At 40.5% G+C, this 26,138-nt stretch overlaps 1 protein-coding gene across 1 annotated transcript; it reads right to left on the minus strand.

The window, feature by feature from the left end:
- Positions 1-6,339: 6,339 nt before the first annotated feature.
- Positions 6,340-25,938, minus strand: EIF2S2 (eukaryotic translation initiation factor 2 subunit beta). The gene is made up of 9 exons (XM_037043894.1): positions 25,767-25,938; positions 20,746-20,923; positions 18,597-18,700; positions 14,952-15,087; positions 14,150-14,250; positions 13,416-13,564; positions 10,716-10,772; positions 8,359-8,444; positions 6,340-7,875 (listed from the first exon to the last, which is right to left on the minus strand). The coding sequence occupies exons 1-9, from the start codon at positions 25,779-25,781 to the stop codon at positions 7,700-7,702; spliced, it is 1,002 nt and encodes a 333-aa protein (XP_036899789.1). The 5' UTR covers positions 25,782-25,938; the 3' UTR covers positions 6,340-7,699.
- Between the last annotated feature and the right edge of the window lie 200 nt (positions 25,939-26,138).

Genomic DNA, 26,138 nt, shown 5'->3' on the forward strand with positions numbered 1-26,138 from the left:
AGGGGATATTACACTTGTACCCTTCAGGGGAGGTTCATAACCATAAAACCCTGCATACATATTCCTGCCCTTCCCTTGTCTGGGGCCCTGAAAATCATCTCCCATCCCATTGCTCAAAAGTTTTTATTTTTCTAACCTGAAAACCAAAAAGAAATGGTGAAGAAATGTGATACCAGATTGTTCCCACAGGACTTATTCACTAGATGTTTTCAAGATCTGAAACCTCATGTGTGATTATAGCAGTCATTTGAAGGAATGTCACAGCCAGTGGGTTTACTGGATTGTGGTCCTAGGCAAGTCTTTTTCTTTGCCAGGTCTCAGTTTCCTCATCTGTATGAGGGATTGGCCTAGCTTAGGTATTATAGGGACTTTATATCAGTTTTTTTAACTGCTGTATAACAACCACCCTGAAATTTAGTACCTTTTATAAACATTTATTAGCTTGAGTCTGTGGCTTGGCAATTTGGATTGTGCTCAGCTGGGTGGTTCTACTTACCTGAGCTCTGCTGTGGGTCAAGTGAGTTGGCACATTGCCTGGGGCCTAGTTGCTCCCAGATAACCTGACTCGTCAAGTGGTTGGCCGGACAACAGGGCCAGCCGGGCCACATGTTCCCAGCATCCAGCAGACAAGGCAGAGTAAGCCCCAGTACACAAGTGTTTTTCAAGCTCTTGTTTGTGTCATGTTGGTAGGGTTCAGTTGGCCCAAGCAAGTCACATGGCTAAGCCCAAATTCCACTTAATTTGAAAGCTTCAGAATATGGCCATAATTTGTTTTTAGTCTGTCTCAGACCTAGTTTCACTTGCTGCTTCAGAACATTTATTAGTAGCTTCCGGAGCACTTTTTGAGGATTTAGAGCAGTTTTTTAGGCTATTAGGAAATAGTAATGTGATAAGTTGGTAGTTTATTGGTAAGGAGCTGAAATGTGGTTGTGTGTCAGCATTAAGCAATGCTGACCAGGTCTTATCCTGCCCCATAAGGACATTGTCTAGTGTACAGTGGGCCAGTTGGTGAGACCACAGAAATACAGAGGGTGGTAGAGCGGGGCCAAGGCCTCTGGGCCAGGTGTCCTGGGCTTGAATCCCAGTTGGGCCATTGATTAACTTCAAGTAAATCAAAATCCTTCCACCTATGGCCACATTCTTCATAATAAAATTTTTCCACAGTAATGGTAAACCACTTCCTGAATATCTGCTGTGTAAAAGGCATGTTTTACACTTACTTAACCTCCATAACCGCCCCCTTTAGGTTGATGTAGTGTGAACTTCTAGTTACAAGTTAAAAGAAACTGAACTCAAACCTCCTTAGGAAGGAGGAAGTTTAGTTTCACCAATTGAAAAGTCCAGGGCCTGTGAGGGTGGGAGGGACAAGGGGGAATCCCCAAAAGGGAAATACGGTTCTATTGCTGGAAAAAAGGAGGCTTAGACCAACAGAAACAACATGTCTTCGTTGTGTGGTTTCATTTTATAGACATGTCTTCATTTTATGGGTTTTATGAATGTGGAGCTTCTAAACATGGCCTCCTTGACAAGTAGTGTCTGTATGCTTGCTCCTCCTTTCACCTGGACTCACTGACTGATCAAGCAGTGCTAGCCTAGTTTCCCAGCAGTGTGCACTTCTTGTGTCTTGGGACCCAGCTACCATGCTATGGAGAATTAGCATGGTTACGTGGAGAAGCCATATGTACACATGTTGCAGCTGACAGCCAATATTATCTGCCTTGCAGACCTCAGTCTAGCACCATGAGGGATAATAATCAAATAATTGTTATAAGCCACTAAGTTTTGGAGTGAGTTTATATCAGCAGAACACAGACTCAAAGAGGTTATGTAGCTTGTTCTACTTTAGGGGGATTGAGTTACAAGTGTAGACTTTGTGTTGAACTAAGTTCTGATCCAGACTGTTTGTTATGTGACCCCAGGCAAGTCACTTAACCTCTCTGAGCTTCATCTTTATTTGAAAAACAAAAGAACACATTCTTGTATAATAATAAATAAATGATGGTTCTTATTACCTAATCCAAATTCCGGTAATTTTTCTCTTTAGAAATAAGACTATAATTTCCTCTTTTTCCCTACTTACATTTATACTCACCTTGTTCCCAAATGTATTTCAGGCAGCTTACAAAGAGAAAGTCAATAGAATATTATAAAAATGAGGCGAAGGAGACAATCGCAAGAAAGCCTTTTGTTGGTGCTCGATGTCTGAGTTTAATTTACAGTTAAGAGCAGTGTGTTGGTCTGATCACTAAGCCCATGGAGCAAGCCCAGCTAGCTCTTTTGCCTGTATGAATGGACACCTCTCTCCTCTGACGGGTGAGTGGGCTCCTGGTCCACGCTTACCCCTCCCTGCACCTCTGCCTCTGTATCTCCTGTGGGAGCCCAGGTGATCAGGGCAAGTGCATGGGGTTTGGCTTTTCCGGGTACAGTACAGAAGCTGACAGGGTTACTGATTCTCACTTTCTGAACTGGCCCCAACTCTTCCCCATCTTTTTTTTTTTTTTTTTATCTTTAGAGGGGAAGGAGCGAAACATCAATGTATGGTTGCCTTTCGTGCATCCCCTGCTGGGAGTTGGCCTGCAGGGAACCAGCCTGCAACCCAGGCATGTGCCCTGACTGGGAATCAAACCACGATTCTCTGGTTCTCAGGCCCACGCTCAATCCACTGAGCTACACCAGCCAGGGCTTCTTCCCCATCTTCTACTCCCTTCTAACAATAAGCCCCCTCTTACCCTTCAAACCCCACCTTCAGCATCTCTTGTATACCCTACACACCCCAGTGTACAGCTCCCGGAGTACACAGAATTGTCTAAGGCTCGAGGCTGTCTTATTCATCCTTGTCCATACAGGTTTTCAAAAGGAATGTGTGATTTTGTCAACTAAATAATGATGGAGCTAATGCAAACAATTTAATCCAGCCTTTCTCCTTTTGTGTTAATTACACTCCACCCCTACAGCATTAGGCTCTATAGAAAGAGGGATATAACATATACATGTATATGTTTGCATTTCCTGGGTGCTCTAAGTACTCTAACACAGACTGCATTATCTTATTTAAACCTCACTAGTCCCACTGAGTTGGAGATACTTATCCCATTGATACAGACAGGGAAATTGAGACTTGGGTGGTATGCCATTTGAATAGGCGGAGGCAGGATGCAAACTTGGGAAGTCCCTCTTCATATGCCCTGTCATAAACAACTTTGACATCCCTCTTCTGATTCTGTGACAACAGTCTTTCTGGCTTCCTCTGCATAATTTCTTTTGCTGACTCTTCCTCTTAAGCCAGCACCTCTCTTTCTTTAATTTTGCTGTATAGCTACCTGGCTGACCAAACCCATGGCTTCAGATTCCATACTCATGCCGCCATAATTCCTACCTCTTAGTCCTCCCCCAGGAGTATCAGGGTATGTATACATACAGGTGCCCCATCTGATAGCTGCACTTGGGTGTATATCACTGCCCACCCTGTCGTTCATGTCAGCATCTTCCAATCCTAATTATACGTCATGTTAATTTTCCCGTGGCATGTCTTGGCTCTGACCCGTTTTTTTGTTTTTTGGGGTTTTTTTTATCCCACTGTCTTAGGTTAGGCCCTTTTATTTCTTGGACTTTTGCAATAGCTTCCTATCCCCCCTCCCACTTACCGGACTTTTTGGACTATAAGATGCACCCCCCCCCCCCCGAGGAATAATGGTTGTTGTTGAGTTCTGTTTACATTTACATTGATGAAATATTATGTTATTAAATATTTTACAATTTTTTTGCTTCAAAAATTTTTTCCTATTTTTTCTAAAACCTAGGTGTGTCTTATGATCCAAAAAATACAGTGCCTGCCAACAACCTTTCCTCTTTACCACTATCAGTTATTCACCGCCCAGTGGGTAAATTCTCAACCCCTTTAATTTTTGCATGGAGAGCTTAATTATTATGGCATATACCTTCTCCAGGATCTAACCCCTTCCTTCTGTCCTAGTACCTCCCCACCCCCAGCCTGGCTTCTGAGCCTCTATCTGGAATGCTGTCTTCTCCCACTTCCTAATTATCAGCTCAGAAGTCGCCTTTGCAAACACCTTCCTGGTTTTAGTTAAAACTGACCCCTCTTATGTACTATTTCTATTATAGCTCTTACTAGATTATATTTACAATTGATTTGCTCATTTATTATTTTCAGAAGACTCTAAGCCTCTGGAGGGCAGGAGCTGCCTTTTGCTACAGGCATTCAGTAATACTTCCAAATATATGACATTATCACTGAGAGGCAGCATTGCAGAGGCAGAGAGCATGGGCTCTGGAGTTAAAATGTCAGGGACTGACTTCATCCTGCTTCCCCACTTAGCTATGTGAGTGACCCCCTTGGGCAAGTTGCTTATCCTGCATCTCCATTTCCTCCTCTGTAGAATGGGGATAATAGCATTCCTACCTCAAAGGGTTGCTCTGCTGACATGTATAACCACCCAGAACAGTCCTAGCACAAAGTAGGGTCTTTGGTAGGGCTAACCACCTATTATGTGCTTGTTTTAAGAGTAGCTTATGTTCCTGGTCATACGAATTCTCCATCATAGCGCACTGGTATATCTGGGACTGAATAATGAAGTAGTCATAATTCTGAGGCTGAGAGAGTTAATACTAAAGTTTGGCCAGTATGATATGATTAGGTTTGGTCAACTTCTCATGTATTTTGGCTTTAATTTTTTTCTGGCTTATTTTAAACGCTCAAAAGTCTGCAGCTGATAAATACAATTTTAAGAGATACCCATTAAAATGGTGATATTTAATATGAACATTAATACTTATCCCTTAAAACAAATACCTGGTTCTCCCATGGCTTCAAGTGTGTAAGACAAAAGCCAACCTTAAATTGAGGTGCAGTGATTTCAAGTGTTCAGGAAAATCTCATAGTATCGGGGAAGGTCTGAAAGGATAGTAGCAGTGGCAGCGCAGGGGACCCAGTAGCTGTTTGGTCTTTTCTTCTCTCAAGTACCACCATCCATGTGACAAAGCTCCAAGTACTATGCCTCTGTTGAAATCCTTAGGAGAGTCTGATTTCTTTATTTGGTAAGGATGGCAGGGTTTATCAAGATTACTCTAAGACAACCACATAGATGAGATATACAGGATATAATCAATGGCAGAGGAGACTCACTCCAGGCTGTTCCTCTTCTCACCTAAAAAACGAATACCAAAGTCCAACTTCTAAAAACACATCACAAAACAGGACAAAAGATGAGGATGGGGAGGCCAGATTACAGCCGGGGCCTCACACCACAGTAACACTTTTTCCAGGCTGTCCAACCCAGCATTTTTTCTGGACAACACATCCTACAAAATGTTGGGGGGCTGTGCCAGCCAGGTAGCTCCGTGGGTTAGAGTGTTGTCCCAATACACTAAGGTTGCAGGTTCAATCTCAGGTTAGGGCGCATTCAAGAAGCAACCAATGAATGCATTAAAAAGTAGAACAAATCAGTATTCTTATTCATTCCTCTAAAATCAGTGAATACAAACATTTAAAAAATTATTTGGGGGCAGTGGGGGCTACAAAAGTCTACATATTCTATGTTTTTAAAGAACCTCATTCAAACATTGGAACACCTACAACTTGCTAGGCACCACTTGTTCTCGGCATTGGGAACAAAACTCTGCCTCCAGTGCTGATGTTGTAAGTAGGTGGCACAATATTTTACAGTGGACACAGAGACCTCTGAAGTATGTGAGCCAGAATATATCTTAGGATAAGCTTAAGCTTTTCTGTAAATGGGGTTGGATATGGAGTCAGTATTTTCCAAAGACTAGAGATAGTCATGTTTATGTGCTCATGAAAATGCACATCAGCATTCTAAAACTTTGGCAGTCATTGAACTTGTTCATCTAATATCAAACTTTACCATGGACCCCCTTCTTTTTGTTTCCCTTCACATAATTAGGAATACTCCTTGGCACTATTTCCTGACACTTTGGAAATGGTGGCTTAGTTCTTCTCACAACCACATGATCAGAAACCCTCAAATGCCTTTACTTTGTCACTGTACAGAAGATCCCCTCAAACTGAGCTGTGGTTGCTGTGTGGTAGTAGGCAGAAGAGAGAACTGATCTACTGTGAATGGGTAATGCCCCAGGGCAACCCACCATTTTGAATGGGTTTAAGAGTCATTCAATTTAATTAATATGTCACCTGGACTATCTTAAAGAGTCAGGATGAATTTGAAGAATCTGTTTTGAGGATGAAGTTAAAGATGGGTTGAAATTGCCAACATAACTGCCAAACTGTCACCAAACTGTAAAGTCCCATGTCTTCCCCTAAATGAAAACACATACATACACACAAAAGCAACGGAGCACTAATTACACAAGAGGCACTGATTCTTGCTTTATTCACGCAGTAACATCCAACATTGGGAATTGTGTGGGTGTTGATACAAAAGGAAGATGGCATTATAAACAGCAGTTGAGTTCAGGGCAGTGGTGGCAGCCAGTTTGAAGGAATGCTCTGCTCCCTCCACCACTTTACGGCCAAAGTGTTTTACAACACTTGGCTTGTACTTTAAAATTAAGGGTCACAGTGATTAAAAACAACATGGTCAAGACATTCAGGGCTTAGTAACTGGCTGCTCCTGAGACTTTTAAGATTAGTCTTGCAACAAGAAAGTACGAGCAGCATTATGCCCTTATCCTTGGCAAGTGCGTGCAAGGCAGATCACAGCAGACACGTAAGATGATCTTTTCCCCCATGCTCAATGGAGAAACACCCTCTTGGCCAAATCCTCAGAAGGCAGAACTGGAGGCACCAGAAGCACCACACAGGAAGCATCACCTCTTGGTTTTTCCATGGTGACATTCAAAAGATAAAATTTTAATACAGAAAATAGAAAAGCATATGTGGTGGGTCTTTTCAAACCCAGAACACAAGTTGGGGAAGAAAAAGAAAAACTTCCTCTAGTATCGTGGTTTAGACTCCCAGAAGAGTTCTCTGTACTGCACGCGCCACATCTCTTACTTACCGAGACATACTTCAAGGCTGTTTCTAAGGTTCTCTTAGAGGCCAATAAGGAGAAAATTCAGAGGAGGCAGGGTACCTAGCACCTTGTATTCCCTCATGGTGACAACTAGAGGATTTAGCAGTGAGGTAGTAGCAACAATCCTCACATAAAAGAATTTCAAATCTATGTAAAATAAGCTGTCCTCCTAGATTTTATGCTCCAAACCACCCTCATGGGAAGCTGTGTCTACTTTACGTATCTCAAGAGAAGCCGAGGAAATGGCTGCCCAGTTGAAGCCACTACCAGTGTCCAGTTTCTTAGGACAAGGATATAGAAACCTCGCCAGAGCCCAAGCACAAACTGTTTTTGCTGAATTCATTAAACACAATTTTTATAGAAAAGAAAACTGAAGGACAAACCAAATTGAAAGAATCACTGTTATAATAACTTTAATTTATCTTGCAGTTTACAGAAGTCTATGAACGATTTTAAAAAAGCACCGCCTTACCCCATCACGTGTCTGACAGTTGTTAAAGTAGGCAATGAGTATGTCAACAGCTTGAGCATCGGCATCTTGCAAGGATTTCAGACCAACCAGCCACACGCCAAAGAGCTTGGCAGCTTTTCTATCTTGTTTTTAATACAATGGTATATCCACTCTGATGGTAAACCTGTCCAGCCAAATTTCCACAACACACTTTGTAAAATCAGTGGTGGTTAGCAAATTAGTTAGCTTTGGCACGGAGCTGTGCTCGCTTGCCCGTGACAGCCTGGAAGCCGGTTTTGATGCTGGCAACAGAGCATCGAGAATGACAAGTTTCACACTGTAGGAAATAGAGTCGGGTGTCCTTTTGCAGGATTGTGTCAGGTGATCGGCACGTGTGACAGGTGACATATTCCTCTGCAGGAAAAACAACATACAGAATTACCTGGTAGCCAGTGATGCAGAGGTTTCTTCCCTCTGAAACACTTCCACACTGAACTGGACAAGCCCAGGCTGGCACCCAGACCAGGGAAGCTTAGCTGAACTTAGTGGTAAGTTTTAGCTAAACCATTCTAGGGTATGAAAACATAAGCTGTCTGTTGGAAAAAACCTCCCAATGTCCAAGGAGACAGGAATGCTTGCCAGGCCTGAATGCAGACAGATTTCTGTAGCTTGGCTCTCAGCGTGGGCCTTCTTAGGAAATTCAAACCTTTCCCGCTGCACCCCCAATCAGCCACCAAGAGCCACCTCCCTGCTCCACCCTGCCCCCCATAACTATCATTTTCTCTCATCCTTTAAGGCAAGCCTTTCCAGCTCCATTACAAAGCAATGGTTCTCCCCCAAACAATACAGCCTGAGAACATTTCAGAGTGATGTACTGAGTTTAAATTACACACTTACTGATATATCTTCTCAAAACATTTTCTATTTGTTTTTGTTGGAATCTTCCTTTGATTACAAGTTGGTTATTACCATCTATAGAACCACTATGAAAGAAAGCAAAAATATCTCATTACTGTTTATTCCTGTAAGGAATTAAATTCCAGGACCTTTACATTTAATGGATTTAAATGTCTTCAATGGCATAGGATAACTTCTAGAAGTCATGCTATACTACCTGTTTCTCATGACCTATCCCTGTTTCCTAACAATGCAATTTCCATCAATTAAGTCATCAGCAGCAAAAGAGATCTGTAACTGATTTTCAGTCTAATTCCTTAACATTGTGTGACAGCCCATTTATCCAACAAGGAAAAACATATTTTTACTGAATGCTTACCATGTGCAAAGTAGGACCTATCTTTAAAAATTCTAAGCACTAAATACAGGGGTGGGCAAATTAGGGTTACTTTACAGTTCTTATGGGAAATAGAATAATTAATAAAAATATGAAAGTAAACTGTTTCTGTGTACTCACAACTGTAAACCTATTTTTGCCCACCTGTATTTTGATTCAGTCATATATAGATGATGAAAATGTCCTAAAATTGGTTAATGATTAATTATGTGAAATGGAACTGTTCATTTAAATATGTGAAACATTTATCTCTATAAAACTTAAAATCCCAAGTCACAGATCACACATATTGTCCACGGTGCTTAAAGAGAAACTTTTTGAAAAGAAGCTGATGACAAGCACTTTGAGAGATCGAAGCTCTAGGCTAAACATTTTTTTTTTTTAAATTACAAATCAAAGTGAAACAGTAAAATTCAGCCAGGTAGTGTTAAATTTCTATTCTATATTTCAGTATAAAAATGACTTTTGTAAGAACCTCTCCTTAAACTATTAAGGGTTTATTATTACCCTCCATGGGCTCTAGCCCTTAATCTCCAGGTTATGGTGATATTCCAGTGCTTGATGTAGGAAATTATTTTCATTCACTGCCAAAAGAAACTGAATTTTTTCAACAGCCCTGTATTAAACCCACTGACCTTAATTAAGTTCACTGGGCACAATTTGTTTTAATATTTATCCCACCTCTTCAAAAACTAAATTATTCTGAAATGTCAGAAAAACACTGCTAGCTTTTACTACTTCATTAATTTATGCAAGTTAAAAATAGACAATGATTATGTAACAAATTTACAATAATTTTACAACAGAACCTACATGTCTACCATTAATCAAGTAAATTATTCCTTAACCCCACAGCAAGTGCAGCCAATACCAACAGTTTCAAGAGGAGGAAGAGAACAGATCACCTACCTTAGTTTCCTGTACTGCCAGAAAGGCACAAGATTAAGTCTTTTAAGAGCTCAAGCTCCCAAGACAGGCGACCTGAGTTTGCATACTGACTGTGCCGTTAACTAGCTATGTGATCAACTACAACGTCATTGAACCGATTTCCAAATCTTTAAGATGGGTGATATCAGTGTCTAACTGGAATATTAGAATCTAGAATGTTAGTTCACAGAACTGAAAAGACTGAAATGGTACGCAAGGCACTCAATATGTGTTAGTTTTCATCAGAACGCCTTGAATCTACTCATTTTTAAAGGGACAGTTGGATTCCTAGCACTTACAGTCAAACTCCATGGGATCCTGGCACCCTTGAATGGGAATGGACTGGCTCAGTGCTTTCAACAGGTGAGCCTTAAGTCAGGGAATTAATTGATTATGGACTCCTGTTTCAATGTTTCTCCTATGCCACTCACCAATTTATAAGCTGTATTCCATCAATAGTCTATTAACAATTTAGAAAATATATTTTTTAAAGATTTTATTTACTGATTTCTAGAGAGACGGGAAGCAGGGGAGAAAGAGAGGGAGAGAGACATCAATGTGTGGTTGCCTCTCAGGTGCCCATAGCTAGGAACCTGGCCCACAACCCAGGCATGTGCCTAATTGGGAATCAAATCAGCAACCCTTTGGTTCTCAGGCCGGCGCTCAATCTACTGAGCCACAGCAGCCAGGGCTAGAAAATACATTCTGACCTAAGAAAATGACTTCATTTGAAATCTAATACTTGCTCCATAAAGACCCCCAAATCCAATTAATGACAGGAAACTATAAACCTGGCAGTGCCATGGTCCTCATTTTGGTGCCAGCGGGCCTGTTTAGATAAGCCAATGTTAATTCAGTTCCCTATTCCCAAGCAGCCACACTCTCCCACAGAAGTAAGTTCCTGGTAATCAAGTGAATTGTTTTTTCTAAGTGTGTTACATACCCTTTTCAAATTAAGAAAAGTTCTTATGAAATGTCCACTGGTACTATACACAACTACCATATATATATAAATGTGAATATAGTGTCTTACCTTGTACCCAATTCAGCCAATAAAAATGCAAGGAGATGTTTGGGCTGACGATGTAATCTAAAAAGAAAGTGGAATATATAACTATCCCCTATGGAAATCTAACCAAACTTCTAAAAAACCAACCTGTTCACTGTTTTAATTTTTGATTACTTGCCTATTGGGTGCACTTTAGTGCACAAGTTAATCAAACTCTGAAATAAAGATACAGGATACATTTTGAAACCCATAAAACAACGTTTCATGTTACTTACAAATACTGTACACACACATATGTCTAGAAACATGGACAAGAAAGGTAAACACCAACTTTAGAGGACAACATCTTTTTCTGGGAAGGAAGATAAAAGAGTTACAAAGATGGCTTTAATTGTAGCTGTAAAACCCTGTTGGTAAGGAAATAAAAATATCGGAAACAAATGTGTCAAAGGGTCAAATACACCAAATTACGCAATAGGAGACCCTGGGTGTTTGTTATGCTAATCCCTATATATTTCCTGTTGGAAAACTTTTATTTTTTTTTTAAAGATTTTATCTATTTATCTTTAGAGGGGAAGGGATGGAGAGAGGGAGAGAAATATCAATGTATGGTTGTCTTTCATGAGTCCCCTGCTGGGAACTGGCCTGCAACCCAGACGTGTGCCCTGAATGGGAATCAAACTGCGATCATATGGTTTGCAGGCCCGCACTGAGCTACACCAGCCAGGGCGGAAAACTTTTATTGTTAAAAAATGGAACAATATATAGAGAAGCATTTTTCATGGCTTAAATATCCACCAACAGGGGAGTGGTTAAATAAATTACGGTACATCCTTTCTACCCTGATTTTGGAACATGACAGGTCCCAACATACGCCCCCAAAATAATTTTTAAAAACCTATACAAGATGAAAAAAATCAAATGCAGAGCAATACCATTTAATATTTTCACTTTTTAACTGTACTCACGTGGCACTCACTGTTTGAACTTGTTCCAATAACCAGGTATTAACAACTTTAAAGACAGTTATTTTCTCCCGAAATGAGTGCGGGTTGGTGAAAATATAATGAACCAGGTAAGCTCTTGCATTGGTAGTGGGAGTATAAATTGGTACAAGCTTGTTAGAAAACAATCTGCCAATATCTGCCACAAAAATATCCATTCCTTTTGACTCAATAATTCTATTTGGGGACTTTTTGCTCTTAAGTTCTATTGTGAGTCAGTGGCAAGATACAACATGTATAACAAAGAAAACCTGGGAGCAGCCAGGTGTAACTAAAAAACTGTTAGGATACGTTGTGTAGCTACTAAGGATTTTTATGAAGACCAATGACATAAGTAAAAGTTTCATGATCTACTAAGAGATAAAGTTTTTTTTAAAATATTTTATTTCTTTATTTTTTAGAGAGAGGGGAAGGGAAGGAGAAAGAGTGGGAGAGAAACATCAGTGCGTGGTTGCCTCTCGTGTGTCCCCCACTGGGGACCTGGCCTGCAACCCAGGCATGTGCTTCACAGGCCCGTGCTCAATCCACTGAGCCACACCAGCCAGGGCAAGAGATAAAGTTTTAAAACCAGTATACCATTTGTTTTTAAATACATGCATAAAACTAGCTAAACATAAAAATGTTAAATTGTGATTACTTATCTTCCTTTAAAAATTTTTTTCTTTTATTGATTCTAGAAAAAGGGGAAGGGAGGGAGAAAAAAAGGTGGGGGGGAACATCAATGTGAGAGACACACACTCATCAGAGGTGTGCCTCTGGCACAGGCCCCAAATGGGGACCACACCTGCAACCCAGGCATGGGTCCTGACCACCAGGAATTGAATCGACAATCTTTTGGTTTGTAGGACAACACCCAACCAACTGAGCCAAACAGGCCAAAGCTGATTACCTCCCTCTTGATGGTAGAGTTATAGATGATTTTAAATTTTCTTTAGTATGTCTGTATTTTCTATAATGAGCATATACTGTTGTCATCAGCAAAAAAAAAGTCTAAAATCTTTTAAGTAACGCCTATAAGCAGTGAAAACAAGTGGCTATCTCTGGGATGACAGAATTTTTGGTGATTATTTTTCTGTTTTTGTTTTACCAGTTTTCCCTTTTATCTGCAATAGCAGGTATCGCTTACGAAATTGAAGAACAAACAGTAGATAAGGTCAGTTGCCTAAGAAACCTGCCAGAAAAGGTGTAGCTAAGGAGCTAAGAGAAGCCAGGCCCAGACAGTGAGTGACCTGAGGGTGAGTGAGGCATGAAATGTGATGGAATGTGGTGGTAATTAAGAAAGCTGAAATCTCTTCCATTGTGTACCCTGGCAATGACCATCCAAGGAAGAGGCACACCAAATTTAGCCGCCTTCCTGGAGCTTCACTTGCTTATTAGCAGGCTCACCCTCAACCTCCTGAGCCTTTCCACCTCCCTGAGCTGGCCAGGCTCCTGTCTGAGGAATACATTCAGCCTCCTCACTTTTCATTCTGTCTGATTAGGATCCACTCTCAAGCACCAGCATGAGTTGGCTTCTCTCACCTCTGGATGTCTGACAAGACAAACCCTGAGACCTGTAAGTAGAAGAATTGATACACTTGAACTCTGACCTCCCTCAACCCAACTTTGACAGCTGTGTATTCTCTTTCTACCTGCAATAAAGTCCTCAATAAGGATCTTTAATAAAAACTCCACTGAAAATCTGGCATTTGGAATGGAGATTCTCCATTAACCAACTTACAGTTTACAGATATCTGTAAAGTTGACAAAAGAAGTTTTCTTGGTTCCTACTCGGACAACCTGTGGAGGTTTCATGACAAATTTCCTTTTCTCTCCAGCAACCATATCTGGATTCTTTTCCCTCATGATGTTGAACACTCGATTCAGCAACTATAGAGATAAAATGGTATTCATGTACATTCTTACTAATAGCAGAGTATACCTGAATCTTGCTTTAGCTTTAAGCAGAGCAAACTTTACTTTCTACTATATATACACACATCACTTCACATTCTGGTTGCTCCCTGAGAGCAAGACTCAATTCTCAGGCAGAGTCTGGTCCATTATGAATGCTCAGTAATTCCTGGTTCAAACTTAATGAATGAGCCCCTACTAATTCTGCTGTTTCTATGGGAAACGTAAGATTCAGGAAAGCCCAAATAAGCAAACTGTGGACTATCCTGGCCCCAAATCAGACATTTGCTCTCCCCACTGCTCCCCCTTCCATTCCAGGGGACATCACCTCCATGGCCTTACAAGTTCATGGATTCAGGTGGGAACATTATGAGTGCTATAATGACTGTCACACTCTGGGAAGGCTGCCCCTTATGAAGGCATCATGCTATGTGACCTCTGAGTCTGCTTCACTACCAATCTGTAGTTCAATGGCCCTTCCAGTTCAGGGAACATTTATCTTGCTTTTCCTTTGAGTTCTAGTGAATAGCTTGGCCCCGTTCCATAGAGAATTTGTCTTACCTCCTCATACGTGTAGTCTCTTTCTGAGCCTGCCCAAGCAGGGCCTGTCTGGTTACTGAATGAAATGCCATCATCTTTTTTGCTGTCTTCATCTTCTAAAGCTATAGATAACAAAGACTAAGAATGAGGGGTAGAGGCAGATCTAGAGAAATGAAAGCATCAATGATATGTCTTCCCTCCCAGAACTACATTAACAACAGCCTCAAGCACAAAGACATCAAGTTTAACCAATAATCTCTTACTCCTTAAAGACAGGGATCTTTCAACTTCCATAAACAACCCTTAATAGAGACCTCTCTAATTAGGAATTTGTGGTATCACAGGCACACCCCAAACTGTTTCTTGATTTAACAAACACAAGATAAAATAATCAGAGATATTTTATGCACTGGGATAATCAGAGAAAAAACATTCAACTGTTTTGAAGCAATTAAGAAACAACCACATCCATAAAAAACCATCTGCTGACTACAGTAAAGTTCTTTAAAGACCCTATGGCACTTAGAAACTAATAAAACAGCTCTTTTAACAACAAAAAATTTTAACTAATTTTAAACATTTAAAATTCAGTTACAGTAATTTACCCAATCACCTAAATCCTTATGATTTAATATAATCACAGTTGCCAAATTCTTCCTCCATGAAATCTTTAAATGTCATCAAATTAGACACTGTTTCCTCTTAGCTTCCATAATTGGGGGAAATAAGGGGCTGAAAAAAATAAAGAAGGAGCCCACCTATCAAAGAGACTAGGTCAAAGGCTTAAGTACCTAGAAATGAGTTGCTGAGACCCCAGTATTACCTTCATCTTTCTCTAGAATTTCATCCTCATCTGGGAACTTGACATTCTTCTTTTTCTTCTTTTTATTGCCAAGCATAATGTCAAGGTCATCCTCTGGTTCAGCTGGTTCTTGAACATCACTTTCAATCTTAAGATCCTAAGAAATTAAGATAACAGATTCAATGTTTTGATACTAGGACTTAAAACGATAACAACAACAAAAAACAAAACATGGGCTGACATCCTTTTAGAGGAAAAAAATTAATATTCAAAACTTAAGTAACACATAAGAAATGTCTCTCACGGGTGAGCCAAAATGGCTTAGTGAGCCTGTCATTTACACTGGAAATTCAAAACAGTTTTGTGGGGTCTTTTCCTTTCTTTTATTCACCAGCCTTGGGATCTGAAAATTATTGTCCATTATTTCCAAACCAGGCCACTGTCAGAATCACCTGGGAAACTTAAAAAGATTCTTAAATCTTTTGACTGACAATCTTTAGCAGAAATGGGTCAAGAAGTATCTTACAGAAGTTCCTAAGTATTCTGATGCAATCAGTGAGAGGGCTTTCTCCTCCAGACACCCAATACATGGTGTTTCCCTACACCAATTCTTCAACTCTGACACTAACTAGGTGACCTGTAATTCATTTGAATTCTGAAACTATCTGTAGTTAGTGATAGACTCCACAGGTTTAAGGGCTCAGTCCCACAATACCGTCCTCACTTCAGAGACCAGTCACAAGCATCGGGTCCCCAGATTACCCATACATATTTCTGACTTGGCTACAGATTTAGAGATTCCCACAAACCCTTCCCTGCAAAGGTTCGTAATTTGGTAGAATGACTAAGAACTCAGGAAGTTTGTTATAAAGAATGCAATACAAGAACAGCCAAATGGGAGAGACAAACAGGGAAAGAGCTGGTGCAGAACTGCCATGGCCTGTCCAGGTACGCCACTCTCCCAACACCCTGATGTGCTTGCCAACCCCTAAGTTCTCTAAACCCCATCATTTTAGGAGTTTTTATGAAGGCCTTATCATGCAGGAATGACTAATTAAATCATTGACCACTGGTGATTGAACTCTATCTCCAACCCCTTTCTGCAGGGGGTTAGGAGGTGAGGGTGGCCTGGTATATACAAACTTCCAATCATCTAATCCCGGCTTAATCTTTCTGATGATCTATCCTGAAGCTATTCAGGAGCTCCCAGCCACCATTCATCTCAAAAGATACATTCATCATTCCAAAGATTCCAAGGGTTTTAGGAGATATGTGCCAGGAACCACAAAGACTAAATATTTTTTTTTATTATACCATAGTCAGCCTTACAACCAGACTGCAAAGAGGTCTGTGGGCATCATTTCAATAGATAGCATAATGAAAGGGAAAAGGCAGAACCCATGGAGAATTAGGATCATATGACGGATGGATGGAGACAAGGTAAAGGTTTATCCCAAGATTAATTGCTATAGTCATAGATGTAAATACAGCATATCACAGCCCAGAAATGAGTCATAAACACCCAAGAAGAGCAGAAAGGGTCAGTATCAGTCTCCAATATCCTAATCAGTCTCTCCTTTCACCAACTTATCCAGCTCCCTACCCTGAAATGTCCTGTCCACATTATCTATCAATATCTACTTGTGTGTACCTACACACTGAACTAGTCTGCAATGGCTATAGTAATTTCAGAAATCTATCTGCAGAAAAGTTTAAGCGGCTGGGAGTAAATGAAGCTCAGCTTTGAGATTCCATATCCAGCTGCGTAGTCTTAGTGCCACATTCAGCCATCAAAGACCAAACAGCCCATGTGTATTAGCTGGGTAACATATAAACAAGAAACCAGTTAGTGATCTAGTCTATTAAAATTACAGTCAGTAAATGAGAAACTCAGATATGCCAAATATAAAGTAGCACACACCAGCCAGCTTTCTAGTCCTCTACAATTATTTCACCCCAGTAAGATCTACTTCCAAACTCAGGCTAAGTCCTGGTGAAAGACAGCAAATAGCAGTGTTTTTTCAAGATTTTTCAAAAGCCCCACGATGGTCTGAAAATTTTTATGTGAGAGTAACCAACAATCTTAACAATTAACATCAATACACTGCCTGATAAAGATATTTATAACATCTGCCCTGGCAGGCATAGCTCAGTGGACTGAGCGAGAGCCTGCGAACCACATGATCGCTGTTCGATTCCCAGTCAGGGCACATGCTTGGGTTGCAGGCCAGTTCCCAGCAGGGGACTCAAGAGAGGCAACCATGCATTGATATTTCTCTCCCTCTCTCCTTCCCTTCCCCTCTAAAGATAAATTTAAAAAAATTTTTTAAAAGATATTTATAACATCTTATAAGATGTTATAACAGAGATGTTATATTCAGTAGCAGAGAAAATAGTATCCAAGCACTTAATAAGAGTAGAGCTTATGAAAGTGACTCTTGAGAACAAAAGCTACTATAGGAATCAACGAAAACAACTTTGTGAACCATGATTTTCTGTGGTTCATCTCCATGTGTCATTTTGTTACTCAGGATATTTAAACTTTGCTTGTTCAATATAATTTGAGCATTTCTCTTTTCCTCAATTTCCCTGAAATAGTAGGAAGACAATCCCTAGACAGGGAGAGAGTAGTATAAATCCAGGTAAAATAATCTTGTTCTAAAGGACTCCAAATTATCCCAGAAAACAGGAAAAATATCTTAATTCATTTCAGTACCTTAGCAATTAGCACACAATGCCTGATGACTCACTGTACTCACCAATACATATCTGCTGAATTAACCAAGTCATCAAAATTACCAATTTCCAAAATTCAATGAATTACTATATACATTCCCTGCTACATATGGGATATACCTTAAATTTGAGCAAATAAGCCAAAGAAAAATTTGAGTAGAGGACACAAAACAGGACCCTTAGTGTATGTGTATGTGTGTTCTCAACTCCTGCTCTTTCTCTGTGTATACATAAAATCACAACTATCCTGGGTTTTATAAACAGATGTATGAGATCTGCTCAAGGTTCCCAGACAGGGTCTTTAAAATGGTAGCTCTAAATAAGGGAAGAAGAGACCTTCAGCTAACCCCTCCATCCATCCTATTCACCTACTTACTCACCCATCTTCTATTCATTCAAAAGAATTATGAAATATTTGTATTAGAAATTGATCTGATAATAAGACAACTATAAGATCAGAGAATTCCATAAAAACAGCCTAAGTGCTCTGATTCTCCTACAGGCCATAAGATCATCAGCCACCAATCTCCACAGGCAGAGATTCATTTGGCTGCTCAGAGGTACACATAAATTTGTGACTCTCCAACATACCACCAAAGTTTAACAAAGGAAACCATGAGAATATTTGCTTCACAGGATTTCTCACTTATTGAAATATCTCTCCCTCAGCCAATCTCAGTGTAGTTAAAGACAAAGAGCATTTTGTAATCATTTTACAGGCACACAATACAATATATAAAACCCAAATTGACGTCTTTGAATCATAATCCCTTTAGAATACCTTAGTCAGACATAATGACCCTCATGGTGATGATTAAGTGCTTAGCAAAAGCAATGCTAGCAAGAGATGAGACAAAGAGGGAGAAATATCAGCCATTTAGCAACCTTTCAAGAGGTCAAATTTTACCTTCAATAAGAAAGCAATACTACCTTTACACCTTCTTCAGCCTCATCAATATCAAAAATCTTTTTTGTTTTTTTCTTCTTTTTCTTTTGATTAAAGAAGTTCAAGTCATCTAGATCATCAGAAGCATCTAAAAAGACAGGTAATTAAAATGATCAATTATTAACAAATAGAAAGCAAAGCATTCAATTATGAGTTAAACCAACACTTCGTCTATTAATGAATCAAGTCAACAGAATAAAGAAATTAAGTATTAATTAGTACCCTGGATTCCTCCTCAGGCACAAAGGTTATCGTTCTGAGAAACTCAAAACTTTGTAGGAAAAACCTGGTTAGGGAACCATGTTGAGAGTATTTATGAATCTCATCATACGCCTCATTGTTTCCAAGACAAAGTAAGAGTTTTAACACAGTCTCCAAGGCTCTCCAGCTTTCTCTCTCCAGGTCTGTTTACCATCTCATCTCCCCTACCTCAATCCCTGGTCCCAGCCCAAAAGAACTACTTCCACTTTAGTATAGTGTTCATGATCTCTCACCTCTAACCCTTTGCATGAAACCTCCCAGGTAGGTAGCTCTTACCATTAATCTTGGATAGAAGTTACTTCCACCAAGAGGCCTTCTCTCTAAACCTACCTATATTGCCTTTTTCTCAATTGGGTGCCCCCCAGATGCTTCGACAGTACCTTCTTTCACCCCAACAGAGGTATTTAACAGCTTGTTTCTCTATCTCCCTACTAAATACTAAGGGGCTAATTAATGCCTTGTTCACCTAAATCCTAGTGCCTAACTCTACATGCCATTGTATCAATCAATCAATCAATCAACAAAAGGCCTTATAAAGTATTTCCTATTCTTTAAATGAGGCTGCAATATGAATAAAATTTTATCTATCATTAGTAAGTAATAATAGGTTCCATTCAAAATGTTTTCCATTTGTTCTGCCCTGTTGTACTCTAGGAATATTTCAGGATCCCTTGGTTACAAAGTTTTTCTTCAAGGGGTTATTTTAGAATTCATTTTGTTTTACTACAAGAATGACTTACTTTCTAAGTTTATTTTAAACATATAAGGGGGAAACCCCCCAAAATGGAATTTATTTATAATAAATTGTGTATTTTATTTTTACATGTTTAAACTTTAGTCACCTTCCAACTACTCTCCATTTGATGCAATACACCTATCGAGATGTTTTTCTCCCCTGCTCAAAAAAGTTTTTGAACTCATGTATTTTGGTGCCTTTGAGTGCTTCTACCATTTTTTATTTTACCTCTTCCATACCAGCAAAACATTTCCCCTTGAGGACTTTTTTCATCCAGGGAAACACCACCAAAAAAAATCACTCACGTTGAGATCCCATGAATAGGGAGGGTGAGGCACAGGGGATCATGCTGTTTTGGCCAAAAACTGCTGATCATTGAGCATGGTGTGAGCAGGTGCACTTTTGGGGCAAAAGTGTTGAAAGAGTCTTAAAAAAAAATTTCACTGAACCCAAACATAGCCTCTCACGACAATGCCAGCTGGTACCCTGGATACAGGTGAATTCCTAGAACACTCACCTAATGGAGAAGCCTGTAATACAAGGGGCCCGCCCTCCAGAAGATAATTCCAGTTTGGGGAGTGTCTCCCCTCACATACACAGTGCTTAGCACAATAGATGTTCAAGGAATGTCAGTTCTCTCTATCCCCTGCACAGTATCTTATATTCAACAGACACTATGTTTACTGATAATTCACTTCTAATAGTCAAATGGTATCTATGTTAAAGCACAAGAGTGGATAATGATGGGGTCTAAACAGAAACATTTAAAAAATAATTTTAATTTGTTTTATATGTTTCAGACTCACTAAGACACAAAACTACCTATCTTGGTTCTATTTCTTTCTGCCTACACTCAAACACAACCCCTATTAAAATGTGAAAAAAGACCTGACAAGTTAGACTAGAAAATTAGCCCTGGAATGACAAGTTTTGTCACTTCTGCCACTTGTGGATATGGTGGGGAATTTTCCTGTGTCTATCAGAAATCTGGCAAGGTCCAGTGCACACAGACTGGATGGCTTCAACTTTCACTGGAACAGCTTCATCAGGCTCAGAGATCAATGCAAAATCCAAAACTCCAATGGAAAAGAACCAGGTTTTCCAGCAAAACAGTGACTCTCACCTTTACCACTCACCTTTTTTCCTACTGTCCTCTTCATCAGCTTCTACATCTTTGTCCTCAGTTGGCTCTGGCTCCACTTCTTTTGTTTCTGAGGGCTGGGTTTCTTCCGTCTGGGCATCCCCTTCCTCATCTAACATAAAAGGCTTCTTCTTCTTCTTTTTCTTCTTGCTCATAGTAGGATCAAAAATCATCTGTTTAAAACATAATAAAAAGGGGACCAAGTGATTGTTTTTAATGATGCTTATATTCCAAATATGCTGTATCCTCAAAAGACACACTCTTAACAGTATTTAATGCACTAAAGTACCAAAATTAGGATTAAAAAAGTCCACCCAACCTTCCTTATACTATTAGTTAGACACAGGGTCGGGGTAGAGGGTGTTCTTCAAACATGTGTGTCTGCCTTTCCATTTTTAAATTATCTCAAGACAGGAACTTCACTTTTAGTTTCATGAGCAAATGTGCAGACTTTATAATGAATTAATCATGGAATTTAGGGAAGGGACATTAATAACAACCTATGCTACTCCTCTCACTTTGTGGATGACAAGATCAGTGCCTAAGCAGGTTATACACTTAAGGTTGACAACTTGGGGTTGCTATGCCAGGAGACTTGACCTAATTTTTTTAAGTGTTTTTAAAATTTTATCCTGGAGTTCACACAAAACTTTAAGGAAATCCATTAGAAACCCTTCATATAGCAAATCTGCATGTGAGTAAGAGAAACTTTTACACAACCTTTTACTCTGCTTTTTGTTTCTGGAACATTAAGTTTTCTGAGGTTATTTGTATCTAATGTCCACTACAGAATAAGTAAAAAACTAATTTATAACTTTTTGTAGACCATATGTTTTTACTGATCACTTAGGAAAAATACAGATAGTTACTTTAGACATAACAGTTTAAATAACTATAGGGTATATGCCAGTAGAGTAGAAAGAGTGAGGTCTCTGAAGTTAAACAGAACTGGATTAAAATCCCAAGTATTTTTTCTCTAAGCCCCTTACCAATCTTTTGTCAAATTCTACCATCCTTAAATTCAGCATTTCCCCTAATGAACTGCTGTGACAGTGTAGTGAGGTGTCTGGAGCCCAAATGACTGAATTAAAATCTGACTCTGGTTCTTACCTGAATTACCCCAGGCAAGTTCCTGCCCTCTCCATGCCTCATCTGTAAAGTGGAGATCAGTGGCAAAACCAAAACCAAACCTTGCAATAAGATTACTGGGAGGGGCCCTGGCTGGTATAGCTCAGTGGATTGAGCTCGGGCTTGCAAACCAAAAGGTTACTGGGAGGATTAAATGAGTAAATAAATATAAAACAAGTGACACAGTGCCTGGCACACTAGTACTCAATGTTAGCAATTAGCATAATTTATATAATGCTTTACAGTTCATAAAGCATGGTATCTCTTCAGTCCTATCCTGAAATTTCATCAACTCAAGGTGATCTAATTTCCAAAACATAAAATGAAATTCTAAAAAAAAAATTCCCCAAACCATTTTAATTATAGGGTAGTCATCGTCAAGACATTCTGGAAATTGATACAGCCTCATTTCAAAGTTATCCTCTTCTATCTTAATAAGGATCTAACTGTATAAATGAATAATTCTAAAGTGCAATCAGTCTGAAGAATTTTTAATTTCGCCAACTTAAAGAAGACAGAAGAATCCAGAGGCAAAGTTCCCCACTGCTAAACTCCTAGGCTGCAAGTCAGCCTACATGGAGTGTTGCTATCTGTTCCAAGGAGGTAGCTACAATTCATCTGCACTGTGGAGACGTGTAGATTTGGCCAAAGGACAGGCAGCACTCCAGGCACTGTAAGTCTGGTTGTCTGGCAGGGTTTACAATTCATTTATTGCATTTTTTTCAAGGAGCAACTGCCCTAGAACATTAATTATCTTTTAACTATTACTCAGCAAGACAGACCAAAGATGGGAGGGATCCTGAAATCAGAAGAGGGTAGTTTCACAACTGCCTTCTTATCCTCTGAAAAAAATTTGTATTTAGGCCTTCGGGTTAATAGTTTGGTTGTAGCCTTGTAAAGGGTATGAAACATGCAAGAATTATACAATGAAATTATTAATATCTTTCTTAATTACTGTCTCTGGGTACTTAAGACATATGCTCATCACCTCATTTTATTCACACCACTGCTCACAGAGTTAAAAATAAGGAAACCAGGGATTCCAAAGCAGTGCTCAAAACATACCTCTACCAAATGGTAAGACCATGTTCAATCTTGACTAAAAACATGGTTTAAGCCTTTCAAATGACAACAAATGTTCACATTCCAAATGTTTTGTTTATGAGACTAACATGAATTTGAAAAGCAAATAGTTGCTGACAGTGCACTTATGGAAAAACCACAGACTCTCTTGAATTTTTTTTTTTATAAGCCTACAACAAAGCCTTCAAAGTTTTCCATTTCTAACTTTCCACTCAGAGCTGGGCTGGAGATGAGAAAAAGGAATATCAGCAAAAATTACCCTAAGAACAGCCTAACATGCTTCATCAAATTGGAAACCTACTCCCAAACATCATACCTTTCCCAAGATGTTAACTTTATGGACAAACATACCACACCAGGAAGGGAAGTGTGAGTTACAAAAGAACCTGGAGAAGCAAGGTGAACAGAACAAGTGCCAAGTGTGACATCTCTGGGTGACAGGATTCTGGGAGATTTTTATTTCTCTTTGTATTCTTTTGTGTTTTATAAACTTAGTAAACCCCACATTCCATTTGTAATCAGAAACTTTTTTAGCTTAAAGCTTCTTTTTTAAACCACCTTATAGTATTGTGTGGAAGCCCAATGTTCTTACACCTAATGAATAGGGTCTAGTAAGCAATAATCTTAACTATGAACACTTTAAAAATTGGTCTGAAAAATGATGAATGCCTTTAGATAGGGGATTTTTCCTTAGTAGGTAGCACCCATATTTCTAGAATGTTGCTTTTTTAAAGGTCTTGGTTCTAATGCATTAAAAGAGGTTATGTTTTGGTGAGTTGTGGCTTATTGCAAAGTTTAAAAAGAAGTATGTACAGTTTAATTATTTCCATATACAGATCTTCACTTATCTGTAAAGTTGTCAGAAATTAAGGATTATCCTAAGAATACTTATTTAGTCAACAGTACTGGAGGAACCAGAACCTTCACACACCTCCAGGGTGGAAACCAAAGACTGGTTCTAATCTTCACACACTTTCCAGGGTGGAAACCAAAGACTGGTTCTAATCCCACTAATTTGCTGTGTGGTCTTGGGCAAGTTAACTTCCACAGGGCCTAGCTTCCTGTCTAGAAAACAAAGTTGGATCTAAAAGTGCCAGGCTGCTTAATACTTTATTGGCTTCCAAAAGTTTTCTACTGGAATGCTGGTTCTGCCATATTCCAGTTCCCTCAAAACCTGATCGCACTGTTAAAGCTGAATCCTCCAGCCGCACAAATCTATGTTGGTGGTTCTTTCTACCTCCTGAAGAAACTAGCTGATCTCTTACCTCCCCTAAACAGTTGTGAGCACTTTACCAGAGAAACCATACAAACAGCAGCACACTACAGTACTTTGCACTACATTAGTGCTTTATTTGTTATGAAAAGCTTGGAAAATGGGTAAAAACAAAACAAGTGTGAAATACTGCCTCTCGGAACCTTTGAAGAACAGTAGTCCAGAGCAATGTCTACCATGACTTTCCAAGCAAGAACTACCTACTTCCTTTAGACTCAATTTCTACTAAAGAGCCTTCTAGTCACCTAGATAGAGGAACTGTTACATAGATCTGGAATTCTACCACTGACTCAGCCACTTACTGTTTGATCATGGACATGACACAACACTCTAAACCTGTTTTCTCTTCCATACATCGGGCCTAACAATAATACGTATCTTACAGGGCTGTAGAAATCAAGTGGGTGTCCACTCCAGAATAAATCCAAATTCCTTAATCTGCTCTTCAAATCCCTTCATGAACTTGTCACTAACGACATTTCAGGGAATTAACTCTAACCAAATTGGGGAACACTCTACTTTCTGCGAGCACACCTACTTGCCTTCTTAACTGTGATCAGGCCTTTCCAAAAGTCAAGTCTAAGGATCGCTCAGGGACTACCTCAGAAGACAATGCTCGAGAAAGCCTGGAATTTTTCCTCTTCCTTCTCTCCAAGGCCCTATAGGTCAAGCACTCAAGTGTTTACAGAAGAGAATTATAAATTCAAGAGCCTTTTTTTTTTGGTGGGGAGAGCTGGCCGGGAAGTGGTAGTTCACCCCCCAGTATTAATCAGTACATACTGGCAACACTTAGAACCTAGTTTCACTTTAGGTCTTCTAATTTTACATGTACCGGCGTTAAGCTAGCCAAAGGGGATTTGAATAAATTTGCTGAGGTACAGGGACGACAGCAGTAGCAAAAGATCCAGGCAGCTTCGCAACCGGGACTTCCCGCTCCCATCGCTGTGAACTCTGTGAAGGAAACAGGGACTCTGCCCTAAAACTTTCCGAAGCTAATCACTTTTTGAGGCTGAAGCATCTTGTCCCCACGTCCTATCTACCCCACTCTCTGGTCTTTTTAGGAAATAGTGCTGGAGAGGAGAACAAGGACTGATACCAGCCAGCACAAGACAGCCTGCGAAAGTTTTTAACGAGAGCTCTCCACCGGAGCTCAGGGAGGCTCCTCTGGGCACCACCGGCGCCCAGCGAGGAATGATGGAGCTGCAGTGTCAGATCCAAAGGAATACGGAGGTGTCCAGTCCCAATCTTGTTCACTCGGGGCACTACCGGCATTCAAGCCCAATTCTGCGAGGACGACTCAACGTGCTTCCCATTCCGGAAATGCCGGCTTCAGCGCCGCTACCCCGAGGAGAGCCGGGCGCTGCCAAGCCCGCCGCTCCGGAGTCCTCGCTGGCTCTACGGCTCCGGGACACCTAGGCCCGGGGGCCCCACATGGCGGCCGGCCGCTAGGCCGCAGACCGGGTCTCCCACATTGGGATGGGTTCGGCTACCCGCCTCAGTCCCCAGCCCTAGCGCCAGACTTAGGCCCTCACCTCGTCTCCGGACATGACTGCAGCTCCAGTAGGCTCGGCACGGACAGGAAGTCAGACAGGTCGGCCCCGGGCCTCAGCGGCGGAACAAACCTCACCTACACCTCTCCCACCACCGCACTAGGCTCTTGCATCAGCGAAAGGGAGAGACACTCCGCCCTCCGCTCCCAAGCGTTGAAATGCGCCTGCGCAGAGTCCTCCAGGGCGCAGGCGCGCGGGGGAGCTGACCCAGCGCCGTCCGTCTGGCGCGAGTGCCCGGCGACGCCGCGACTCCGGGCAAGCCGGGACTTGTAGTCCCCCTAGAAGAGGCGGGCAGTTGCACGAGGGCCGCCCAGAGACCCAGCGTGTGCGTGACGTCTGGGGAAGACTGTCGGG

The sequence above is a fragment of the Sturnira hondurensis genome, unplaced genomic scaffold (genome assembly GCF_014824575.4).
Source record: "Sturnira hondurensis isolate 20B ecotype Veracruz unplaced genomic scaffold, ASM1482457v3 Scaffold0004136, whole genome shotgun sequence".
Taxonomy (NCBI): domain Eukaryota; kingdom Metazoa; phylum Chordata; class Mammalia; order Chiroptera; family Phyllostomidae; genus Sturnira; species Sturnira hondurensis.

Coding starts and splice junctions, on each gene's coding strand:
- EIF2S2 (XM_037043894.1), bottom strand. Junction 13,565..14,149: donor GAGACTACACGTATGAGGAG/GTAAGACAAATT, acceptor TTATCTCTATAG/TTGCTGAATCGAGTGTTCAA. Junction 7,876..8,358: donor TGTTTTGAGAAGATATATCA/GTAAGTGTGTAA, acceptor TTTTTCCTGCAG/AGGAATATGTCACCTGTCAC.